This window comes from Pterocles gutturalis, unplaced genomic scaffold (assembly GCF_000699245.1).
Source record: "Pterocles gutturalis isolate BGI_N339 unplaced genomic scaffold, ASM69924v1 scaffold7454, whole genome shotgun sequence".
NCBI classification, from domain to species: Eukaryota; Metazoa; Chordata; class Aves; order Pterocliformes; family Pteroclidae; genus Pterocles; species Pterocles gutturalis.
The window spans coordinates 20427-32430 of NW_010133194.1; the positions used below are offsets into that span (position 1 = coordinate 20427).

Genomic DNA, 12004 nt, shown 5'->3' on the forward strand with positions numbered 1-12004 from the left:
TGCCTTCACTGTATCAAATAGTTTCAGACCTCCAGTGTGCGTGCTTGCGTTTCCTTTTCTGCAGTAGGAAGTAGACTGAAACTTGTAGTCAGACCCCAGCCACAACTGAATTCTTGTTCAAAAGCTGACTGCAGCTTATGAGAACAATCTTCCTTCTTAAAGGTGCTTTGTAAGCAGTTTCTGCACTGTTACAGTTAATTTTAATTTTAGTATTTATACAGAAGTGCAGCACTTGGTTTTAATCTACAAGAAGTTAACCCTAGTCTGAAATATATGCATTTTTTTTGAAATATGCTATTAATGTGATTATAATATTTGCAAGCCTATATTGCAAGATGAGTCATTACTGCCTAGTTGGTTTTTATTTTTGTGACCAATTCTGTCCCTGTAGCAAACCAGTGAGGTTAGCAAAGTTCATTCTAGAATATTGCAAACTTGAAGAGAGGTTGAATTGAAATACTCTTGTTTTCAGACAGAATTTCCTAAATTTCGAAAAAAGTTTGTCTCATGAGACGTTTACCTTCTAAGGCAACTTCTGGTTATATTTTTGTATTTTACTATGTGATTGTGATTTGAACAAATTCTTCATATTTTTTTAAAGAAAAGTAAGCAGATTCTTGCAGGATACAATGATTTTAGAGCAGTGAGATTTTAATAAAACTCAATGCGTTGAGAGTGCATCATGGATGTTGACAGTGGTTTTACACTAAAATTGGCTTGTGCTTAGGATCTAATGGAAGGCACTGACCATTTGCTGGTGTAACAAACTGTGCTGAAAATCTGCCTTAGTAGTTCTGTTGGTAGTTACTGCTATGCTTTATTGCCTTGAGCTATTCCCTCTCCCAGTTTCTGGGTGTACAGGGTGTATTGAAGTTCAGTGTTGTGCCTTTCATTTTAGCTTAAGTGAAAGCTGCAAAGGGTTCCTAGTTTCAAATGCACTTCAAATTTTACCATAATTGTTTCCCTCTAAAAACCTTGTTATTCTTTCCTTTAAAGGACCATGTAGGCATGCAGGAAAAAAAAAAAAAAAAGGAATGTGCATCCTGAAGTTATGGATTCTTAAGGATAGTTATGATGATCTTTTTTTCTTTAGGAACATTGTTGTTCTTCTGAAGAATAACTTTAACAGTTTCCTCCACTGGATTGCAAGGGTAACACATCTGTTTATTTACTAACTTTGAAGGACACTGATGCAAAGAGCCAATAATCTGAAGAAATTGTAATCTGAGGGTTCATAATTTACCAGGATGCTACTGAAAAACAAGGGGCAGAGGTCTGCATATTCTCCAATAAAGTTGCTATTATCATGTTAAGGTTTGCTTGTTGTTTTTTTTTTTAGTTGCTATTATCATGTTAAGGTTTGCTTGTTGGTTTTTTTTTTTTTAATCTATGATGTATAGATAGGTTCAAAATGCTGAAAAACAATTAATCCATAGTAATGGGCTAAGGTTCTTGCTCTCCACACAGATAAGGCTGGATGGAGGTGAGTCTTAAATTAGAAGCTGAAAGCAGTACAGACTTTTTCTGACATTTTTCTGTTAGGCCTCCTAAATTCCATGTAACTTTCAGCATATTTCAGGCTATTTCTTAATTTTCTCTTGTTTACTACTTTTAAGTTACAAATCCCAAAACCTAGTGCCAAAATTTTCCTTTTGTTTTTGCTAGCAATGCCATACATCATACAACAGTCACGTGAAGACTAGTGATTTGCTTGGATCGTTAGATTATATGATGCCTTCAGGTGCATTCCAGATAGAGAAATAAGTCCTCTGGTTTTAACCAGTGTGAAAATGTTTTTCCTGTTAATGATTTATTAGTTTCATAGTCTCCTGTTTTACCACAATGATCTCTAATCTTCATTTCAGTTGTCGTAGTTATTTATCTCTACTCTGTCTGGTCTCTTAAGACACGCTAGTGTTAAAATATGTAAACTGTAGTATAAGAAATTATTTATGTGCCATCTGCTGCAACATTGCAGAGACCTAATCAAGATTCTACTAGTCATATGGATGAATTACCTCCATGCACTAAAAAATATGCACATAGCATAATTGTTTTACAGGGGAAACAAAAACAGACAAATGAACTGCAATCAGATACTTAATAAAGTGAAATCAGTTTTGGGGTTTGTGACAAAAGAGAACTATTTTCAGTATGAAAATAGTTTCATGCATAACTATGAGAGAACACAAAGTTGTAAAGATCTCTTATGCTTAAGAAGAAATGAGGAAGATACATTTTTATGGGTATGCCCTTTTGAATGTGAGTTGTTGCTGCAGAAACAAAGCAATGAGTTTAAGTCTTCTGTTCCAGAATTGGTCACGTGCAACATCAAGCACATCCTCACCCCTCCACAGCCTCTGGTGGAAGCATTGTAAAGTTCTTCGTACTTCACTCGGAACCAGCCTGTGTTTACCAGAGGGGCTGTATCTCCCCCTGCTTTCTTTCCTTCTGAACATAGGAAACCATACCCACTGGTCTTGTAGACCTATGTGAAATGTTTCATTATTGCGTAAAATTCCTCCTTCATTAGAAGGTTTGATCAAAGTTGGCATTAGCTCTTGCTTCAGACTTCTCCATAATGGAGGAGGTTGAACCTAAATTTGGAAGGGGAAGCCCAGAAATATGTTTTGCTGAACAGGATCTCCTGATATGGAGGGTGGGAGTTGAGGATGAAGTGTGATTGACTTATGTTTCTATTAATAAATCAAGCTTTGCGAAGCAGTTACTAGTGTTGTAGCATTTATTTTTATGTATCTCAGGAAGTTTAAGGGAATTCTTGTCTGTTTCTTGTCAGCCATACTAAATACGTTGTTGAAGTACAGGGCCCCATGTCTGTTTAGAGAACTGTAGATGAAAGATTTTAGCACAAATTGTAAGAAAAATACAGGACAACTGAAACAGAAATATTTGTCATGTCACATATTAGCATTGTTCATTGAGCAATTCACAAAACTGCCTGTACCAAGAAGAGAGACAGTAGTACTGGGTGGTGCGCTCAGACCCAGTGATCAGTGACACTGAACACTGTAACCTCAGCACCCTGTGCGCTGAATGCGTCTTAGGGATCTACTTCTTTAATAAGCATTTGTTGTTGGTCATCTGTTTTCCACCCAAATTTGCATTCATTTCCTGGCCTGCTGGACTCAAGCTACATTTCATTGCCACATCAGTAGAGCTGGTTTGTAAGCAGATCTCTTTCCTCCCTTCTCCAAGCCTGCTGCTGTTCCTGCTGGAGGGGAGCTTCGAGAGCTGCCTGGGAATGGTCTAGCCCACAGCCACTAGCACTCCCAATGTTCTGCTTCTGTCTGCTCTCATTTGCTTCTGTGTCATCCCTTGATTCCCATGATCAGATTGGATCCATTCAGTTATCTTCCTGGACTTTTTTTCATTTGCATGCATATTTTTGTGATACCATCTTCATTTCCTCTGCTAGTCTTTAGTTTGTTTGTGTGAACAAATAAGAAAAACGCATTCTCATAAATCTTCTTTTATCAGTGTGAATAATTACCTTAGAATAAACTTCTAACTGATGAATAATTACCCTTTTAAATGTAGGTGCTTACTTCTGTTCTTATGTCCATTTGATGTGTTTCTGGTGCTACTTACATTGTTACCTAGCAGCAGTTAATAGAAGACAAGTTTCAGCTGTAGACTACTGCATGTGGCAATGAACCGTGTGTAGCCTCATTTCAATAAACTCTGTTACGGATCATTGCTCGTGTTGTATTGTAAAATGCAATATCTGTGTGCTACGTGAACACATTGTCTAAATTCTCTTACCAGGATAGTGATTTTTATTTCACAGCACTGTAGTTCCACAAAAACAGTTTATACAAGCACTAAAACCAATCTAAGCTCTTAGACTTTTCTTTTTTCTAGATGGTATTTGATTCTAGATCTGCTTGTTAGTTTGTCTTAACTTTTGTTTTATAGATAATCTGTTTTCCAAAATGATTTTGTAATATTGAGGCAATCTAGATTTGGATGTGCATATGGAGCTGGGATTTGCTGCTTCAAGCCCACTTGGCTTGTGTGACCCTACAGTGTGTGCTATACTAAGAATTTTGTCCATGCTGTAGAGAGCTGGCTAAACAGTAACTGGAAGGATCATCAGTAGATGGTTCAGGATTTGAGATTCCACAGGAATAAGGGCATTTTACTATGTTGTGATGATTTATGTTGGGGTTTTGGGTTTTTTGGGGAAAAGCGAGGTATATTTGGATTTTTGAGTTGTTTGTTTGTTTTTTTTATTGGGTTTTGGGTTTTTCTTTTTTTTTCTCTTCAATGGTGATGTTTGGTCTTAAGGCAGGTCATTGTTTTTGGATTCAAAATGTTCCTTGAGTCTGTTAGTAATCCAAGTGACTGGCTGGCCCCGGCATAGCCTGATGGAATTGTACAGGATCGTATGCTCATTGCAGGCTTTTCCAAGAATTTGTATTCCAGATATGTGGTATTGATTCTTGTGATGTGTAACCTCAGTGAAGGCCAGGTAAACTGACTGCTGTGTTTGTATCTTACACATCAGATCTGCTTCAAGATTTCTTGTTTACTAGTAGCTCACCCTTCTCTGTCATTCCCCATAGGTACAGACACCAACTGTTACCCCTTCAGAGATGTAGGATTTACTGCCCAGTTACACTGGGTCTCTGGAATCTGTTTTGAATCTCAGGCTCCCCTGTGGTTTCAATGCCAAGGCTCTAGTCTTATGAATACTTTGGATTTAAGTTCATCCATCTATCCCATAGCAGTGAAAGCAGACAGACATGTAGATACAGACCTTTAAAAGTCTTTAAAACAAAGTTTTCTTAGCTAGTGCAGTGGGTATAAGGACCAAGGAAAAAAACCTCAGCATTAAGCATCCTCTTCTCCAGTTGCCTCTTCTCTCTGTACTGGCCTTCAGGCTTATATGAGAACCAAACGGTGAACTCAGAATCTTTTGCCTGTATCTTAGCTGTTCTGCATAATATGGGATATTTCTCTTTAGCTCTCTGTACAGGTCATCTTCTACTGACATAAGTTTTTTATTGCTTTCGTTTCTGGCTGGAACACTGCCCAAGAGCAGTGTGAGTCTTGCTCTGGCTACTTGTGGTTGAATCCTCTCATTCCTGCACCCTCCCGTCTTGAACATCTTGCCTGTAGCTTTTAAGGGTGAACTTTCATAGTGGTTTTTTTTCCCTACTGTTTAGTTCTCCAAACCTCAGCCTCTTAAGATAAACTTGGTCTTGCAGTTTTCCCTAATTTTCTGCTACATTATTGTTCTTAGAGGTTCCACCTGAAGGTTTGGAGCCTTCCATCCTATGGGGTGTTCAGGCTGTCAGGCCTGGCTCAGACAACAAACACAGAACTGCTTCTTCACCGGAGGCATTCCTGATGCACTGACTTCAAAACCTCAACTAGAATTTGTAAACTCTGCCTTCTGGTTACTGTGACACTGTGATAATTTCCTGAGAAGGTTCTCTATATGAATGGTAAAACTTGCTTGTACTGTGAGAAAATGATCTTGTTTACTTGAATATACAGATTCTGTCTGACCAAATGTGTGTGTAATTTCAAGATTGATTTTAAATCCTGTGCAAGAATAAAATTGGGTTTAAGATGATTATTTTTTTGGCACTTTTCCCTCTCCCTCTCTCATTTCAGATGTTGCAGTTGTGGACATGAGTGGTATTTCCAAGCAACCCTCACTGTTCTACCACCTTGGCGTGCGTGAAAGCTTTGACATGGCTAATAATGTTATACTCTACCATGACACTGATGCTGACACTGCTCAGTCTCTCAAAGTAAGGTTCTCACTTCAAAATCTGCTTCATTTCAGAAATATATTTAAATACCTAATCCTGCAAATATTTGTATTTTTCTGAAACTTCCATTGAATGTGATTTCCTGATAGCTACATAAGAAAATCATGCTAAGAAAAGCAGCCGCTAGCAAAAGTAGTAACAATTAGAATAGTATAAAAGCTTGTTTGTAAGAGAAGGTCCATAATAGGGTACTGACTTTGCTTCAGATGGTTAGACTTGGAAGTGAAAGTGCAGATCTGATTTTTTCCTTCCTTTCCCTCTTTTAATTACAGTACATGTAAAAAAGTGTTATGGCCTGTATAATAAAGACGCTTCAACAAGGGCTGTACTACAAGCTACTGCTACTATTGAAATGCTTCTGTCGAATTAGGTTTGTATCTCCTAGGTGCTGAGTTGCTAAGACTACAGGAATCTCCTTTTTATTACTATTTGAAGATAAAAAAGACATCTTCACCAAATCTTTTTATAGCCATGCATTTCATTTTTATAGTGGGATAATACATGCTACACACTTAAGTCCTGAAATTGCTGTTCTGGATGCTAGTCATATATTGTGGATGTTTCTCTCTTTCTCAATGCAGGTGGTTTGTTTTAGATCACATTCAGACTTTTATCCTCTGTATCATCACCTACTGCTGCTTTTAATATCATCCATTTTCTTGCTGCTTTCACTGAGAGCAGTGTTGTTCAAGCTTGCTTTTTTTCCCTTATTTTGTGTTATTGCCCCTAGCTACTTTGTATTTTTCACACCACCAATGTCCAGAATTCCTTTCTGGAATTCTCCAACCTCTTTTGATCCTATAAGAATATTAAGTTTAATCTTAATTTTGTATGAGTCTCCTTCTCTTTTCCCAGAAAAGCTCTGTTCTGTCACATCTTCTCTTTCCTCTTTTCTGCTCTCAATGTCATCGATTTTACTCTGATGTATCTAGTATCCTATACTTTCTTTCTTCAGGTCCACATGCACATTCGTGTTCCACGTGACCTGGAGTCACAAGAACTCGGAGCTGGAGCCCCTCGCACTCTTTGCTCAAAGAGGTTATCCATGTGGATATGTGCTAAGGCATACTTGCATGCCCTCCATTCCTCTACCGAATCTGGGTGGGCAGCTATACAACTCTTCATCCTGCGTTGTTAAGAAGCCTGACTGCAAAGAAATATTTCATTTTTATTTTTCATTAACACATTTTTACTTTTCTTTTATGCTGTCACTCAGATGTTCTGATAAACTTGGTTCTCCCAAGGATGTGCCAAAGTTTTGGAAGCACACGCTAGTCCTCTTCTGTTTGTCTCTACCCAATGAGGACCTGTGTGGACGGCTTTGATTTCTGCACTTTGTGCTAAGCACATACACAAGCACCTGCTCCATAACTGGAGTGCTGAATGATCTCCAGACTTAGGTGCATCCATGGGTTGGGTCTTCAGATTGTTTGTTGCCAGAACTTACAAGTCTTTGCAGCATCAGTTCTGGGGCTTTTTTTCCAAGGATGTAAAGCTCAAGGACAAGTCCAGGAACCTGAGAATACTGGAACATGACTGGGTAACTTAAGGCTAGAAAAGCTGTTACCTGCCTTCATCTTTTTTCTGCTAGGAACTCTGACACTGGTCTCTTCTGCATCTCACAGTTTTTTGCATAACCTCCTTGGCCTTCTGGGATCAGAGGGCTTGATTTAAGTTGCTGGAACCAGGTAGAAGAGATCTTCTGGATCAAGTGCTAGAGTAGTTTAAGCAGGGCACTGGGACATGCTTCAGTCCTACCCTGATGTCCTTGATACCACTTCTGCAATTGACCCCCAGTTCAGTGTGGATACTATTTAAATATGCTAATACACCTTTCTTAGGAATACTTCAGAAGAAAGATAGCAATTGTTCTTGGAGTCTTTCAGTGAAGAACAGTTCATGGCACATTTCAGGGGTTAGATGCTGGGTAGTTCTCAGAGGAGTTCCTTTCTCCCCGCTGAGAAAGATCTTTATCTGCAGTAGATAAAGCTTCACTGGTGATACTTGTTTATCCAGGTAGACATATCAATTTTCAGATATGTGATATTTCAGATGTCTAAGCCTTCCATCACTTTTGTTCTGAGGTATTTTATCAGGGGTTTAAGTTAATCAGTTATTCTGTTTAGGTTTTGGTACCTTAATATGTATTTCCGACTATCTGCTGGTGTTTCCTTACTCTCAGGTTCTTTTCCCTTCCCTTCAGGAATTTATTACTTTACTTGAGCCTAGATCGCTGTGCATACCTCTTTAGAGTGGCTAGCCTAAGTATTGTAAAGGCAGTAGTCATGACTGCTATTACTTCTACTGGGAAGATCTGTGAAGTTCAGGCAGACTGACCTCGTATAGCTTATTTCTTAGGAACCATCCTGAAATTCTCCCAAAAGTTATCTCTTCAGTTTCACCAATGTTCTTGCCAAAAACAACCTAGTTCCAAGCATATAAAAGAATATATAATCCACACTTCAAAAAGGTTGTATTTGCAGAACTAAACATCTTAGATGGTCCCTGCTATTTTGTCTGTTGTTGGTGAAAGGGTACGAGTTGGGCACAACCATTTCTGTGCAGTGGTTGCCCAAGGGGATTTCAAGCTGTCAGATGTGAAGTTGCTCAAGCAGAATCATCTTAGTTTGTCAGAGCACATACAGTTAAATCACACCAATAACCTAGCTTAGAAACAAGTCTATATCTAACATTTTTAGTGTGACTTACCTGGAGATTTTTTTAGTTTCAGCAAGTAGTGTTCGTTGGCCATGTAAGCCATCACTAGAAGGAGGGAGGTTACTTACCAGCAACTGGAAATCTTTGAGGTCTGGTTTACATGCCCATTAGTTTGTCATCTGCCTCATAGTTTCAGTATCTCTCTGGATTTTGAGGTGAGAAGAATTAGAGTGTTGGAGGAGTGTGTTGGTCTGTGCCCATCCAGGTAGGAAAGAGGCCTAGGTATCTTGAAGATACTCTTTCAGGGGAAAAAAAAATTTCCACCTTTGAATGATTTTGTCTCACAAATGCACAGAGTGTGACTGAGTATGTGGAGTGCCCAAACTGAGAAACTCCAGTTACTGGAAAGTACAACTTTCTTCATCTTCTGAGAAGTCCTTTAAATAGGTTTCTTCTTTGAGTCATTAATTTTTTCCTCACCTGTACTGCCAAGATTTTTCTTGATGTCAATCTGTCCCTTTACTTGGAATGTGCTGTGGCAGGAAATATGGTTTATGCTGTGAAGAACACATCTGTATGTGTGTGTGTATACATGTATACTAGTTCTTTTTATTGGAAATAATAATTCCCGGTAAAAATGAATAAACATTTTTATTCTCTTTTTTTTTTTTTTTCCCCCCAGGATATGGTATCTCAGAAAAACACAGTAAGTATTAAATCCACATTCATTTTAAAACACAAAATTAAGATACTGCATTTGAAACAACTCTAATAACAAAGCTGCCAGACATATATATGCTCTGTATGACTGAAGGAAGTCTGTTTTACATATATACAATTCAAACTAGTGGAAATCTTGCTGACGTCCTTTCCAAAGTAAAGCTAGATTTAAAAATTACTTTTCTTTAGAAGTTCCCTTTTAAGTGCTAGAAAAGTTACAGTAGATATATGTTACATGTGTAGGTTGATAGATCAAAACGTAAACTCAGAAATTCAAAGTCTCTCCCTTTACCACTTTCACCCACTTGTGCAAATGTGTATGTGTTTGTGATGCCTTAATAAGGTCTCTTGTATCTCAAACAGCGTCGGTTACTGTATACCCATCCTCTTCCTCCCAGATTCACAGATTTTACTTAGGAATAAAAAAGCTTATTTCCCAAAGTAAAAATGTTCTTAGTCTAATGCAAGTCAAACCAAACAAGTAAGCAAGCATGAACCAAGATTTTAGTGATTATTTTAGGCTTATCACAATATGCCATGGTATCTTAGGCAGTGATATATTTTGTCAGACTTCACATCATGTCAGTGGTTATTTTCATTAAACAGTCTACACTGTTATTTTGAGGACTACAGAATTTGCAAAAATCTTGAACTTCCATTTATTCCTTTCCGTTTCCAAAATGTTATTTTCTTCTGAAGAATACAGAGCAGGACTAAAATAATAAAATGTTCTTAGAGTTTGCCGATAATTTAAAATAGAACTAGAAGAGATAATGAATTAGTCACAGCAGTTTATTTTGAGCTGCTGTTTATATTTGAACACAGCACTGCATGTAGGCTAAAGATAGATCAGGCTGAGCACATGAGTAAATTCCAGTCATTTTCCTGTCCGTCTTGGTGATCTTTGAACTAGTTTCACCTGTAGAGTGTGAACTGCATTTACTGGTCTGTAGGTCTGTGAAGGGGGGCCTCAGAATGAAGCAGATTTGCTTGTGAACACTACTATCCATCAACTGGTGGGTGATCAAAATGTCACAAGCATGTGTTTTCCCCTCCAGAGCAAGAGGGAGAATTGTGGCTGAGCCATTTGGTGGCAATTCCAGAAATGGAGTAAAAGGCAAAGAGGATGGTGGCAAGTTCAGCCTAGCACGATCAGGATAGCAGCCTGCAGTCTTTTCTTTTGGCAGATGCTTTCTCCCTCAGAGGGAGGTATTTACCTTCATGTGGAAGAGAAGAAAAGGGATTTGGTGATGTGCTTTCTATAGCAGGGCCCGGTATTAGACCTGTAAACATCACACAGCTCGCAAAAGGGGCAGGGAGGCAGCCTGAAACTAGGATCCAGATCGCTCCTTTAAAAGGGATGGATTGTCTTACCCACTTTCTCCAAGCGCTTAAATTAAGAAAATAATTGTGAATAAAATACAGTGAGGAAAAAATAAATGACTTTAAATACTAAGTATGGATTCTTGACCCTTTTATGTTATCTGAAGTTGTTCATATTCTCTTTTACTAGACTAATGTAGTCCCATGTTGCATTCTTTTGTAATTTTTTGAAAGAGAAATTACAACAAACTAATTAACAAGCTAAATAGTTAATAGGTTAAAACTTTATGGTTTTCTAAGTTGGAGTGGACTTCAAATAGGCAATTGCTTTCCCCTCCTTTGAGATCCAATGTCAGAGGCATGCAGTTTGCTGTTGCTCCATTATGGTGCCACTGCTTCATTGCTTGGTTAAATATTTTACAGCTGTATGGGCAATGTCTTGTTTGAAGTTAATTGCTAATGAGGGATGCTGTGCTAGTTAAGTAGGTACAGGATTAGTGTAAATTTACTGTTCAATCAAGTACATAGCTACATAACCGTTTCATTTTAAATGCTGAATATTAAATACAGCGGTTAATACCCCTGTACTACAGGTTTGTATTTTCCTTTCATTTTTCCTGATTAAAAAGTGTGGGTATGCCTCTGCCATAGCTGTGGAATAGTAGAAAGAGATTAAATGCACTCTTTGCTACAGTCTGGAAACATTCTGGAAAGAGGGTAGATACTTGATCTGCTAAGCCTTCTCCAACTCCAAAGCAGCCCCAGGAATACAATTGCTGGTTTTATGAAGAGAAGTCCTCTTCACATCTTACAAGCTCTGTGTCCACACATCTGCACAGTGTGTAAGGGAAAGGGGACACCTGAGATTGCTAGCAGGCACAGCACACCAATTTTCCAGCAGCACAAGTGAAACTTCCTGTGCAGGCTACGGTAGCTAGGAGCTTTCTCTGAGGTTTCCCACCCTCACCTTTGCTATTTGTCCTGCAAATCTCAAACCATGTACAAAGGTGCAAAAACATCATAGCATGGAATAGGTGTGCAGCCATATTAAAGATGCAGAGATGAATGTCTAGTGTGTCCTTTGTGGTGATTTTCTTTTGTGTATTACAAATGAACCTTGAAGAAAATGTATGTTTTCCTTGTAAGGAAACTGTTATGCTAATTCAGCATTAAGGAGGATGCAAGAGTGAGGAAACTGGACATACATCTGTAAACAATGCATAGAAAAAAGGTCAGCAATTCATTTGGGATTTGGCCTGAGTACAGCTGATCTAACAGTGAAAATTATACAGCACCATGCTGTGGTGGTATGAATCTGAGAGATTTAATAACTTACTGTCTGAAAAAAAGAGTGTAAGAGTGGGAGAACTTCCTTCTATAATGCAGGAATGAAGTTTTCAGGGGTAAGATAAGATGGGGAATGTGATTCAGTTCCACTTGACTCCCCCAAACAAGCAATTAAAATTTTATATTGCTAATTTATTGCAGAGTTGGATACA

General features: G+C 38.3%; 1 protein-coding gene across 1 annotated transcript in view; it reads left to right on the forward strand.

Moving 5' to 3' along the window:
- Positions 1-5657: 5657 nt before the first annotated feature.
- Positions 5658-12004, forward strand: part of LOC104467376 (mitogen-activated protein kinase kinase kinase 15-like) — a gene marked incomplete at its 3' end in the record, with an annotated part of 50918 nt that continues 44571 nt past the window's right edge. The window contains exons 1-2 of the mRNA XM_010081134.1: positions 5658-5783; positions 9145-9172. Coding sequence (XP_010079436.1) covers positions 5661-5783; positions 9145-9172 — 151 coding nt within the window. The remainder of the gene's footprint in view (positions 5784-9144; positions 9173-12004) is intronic.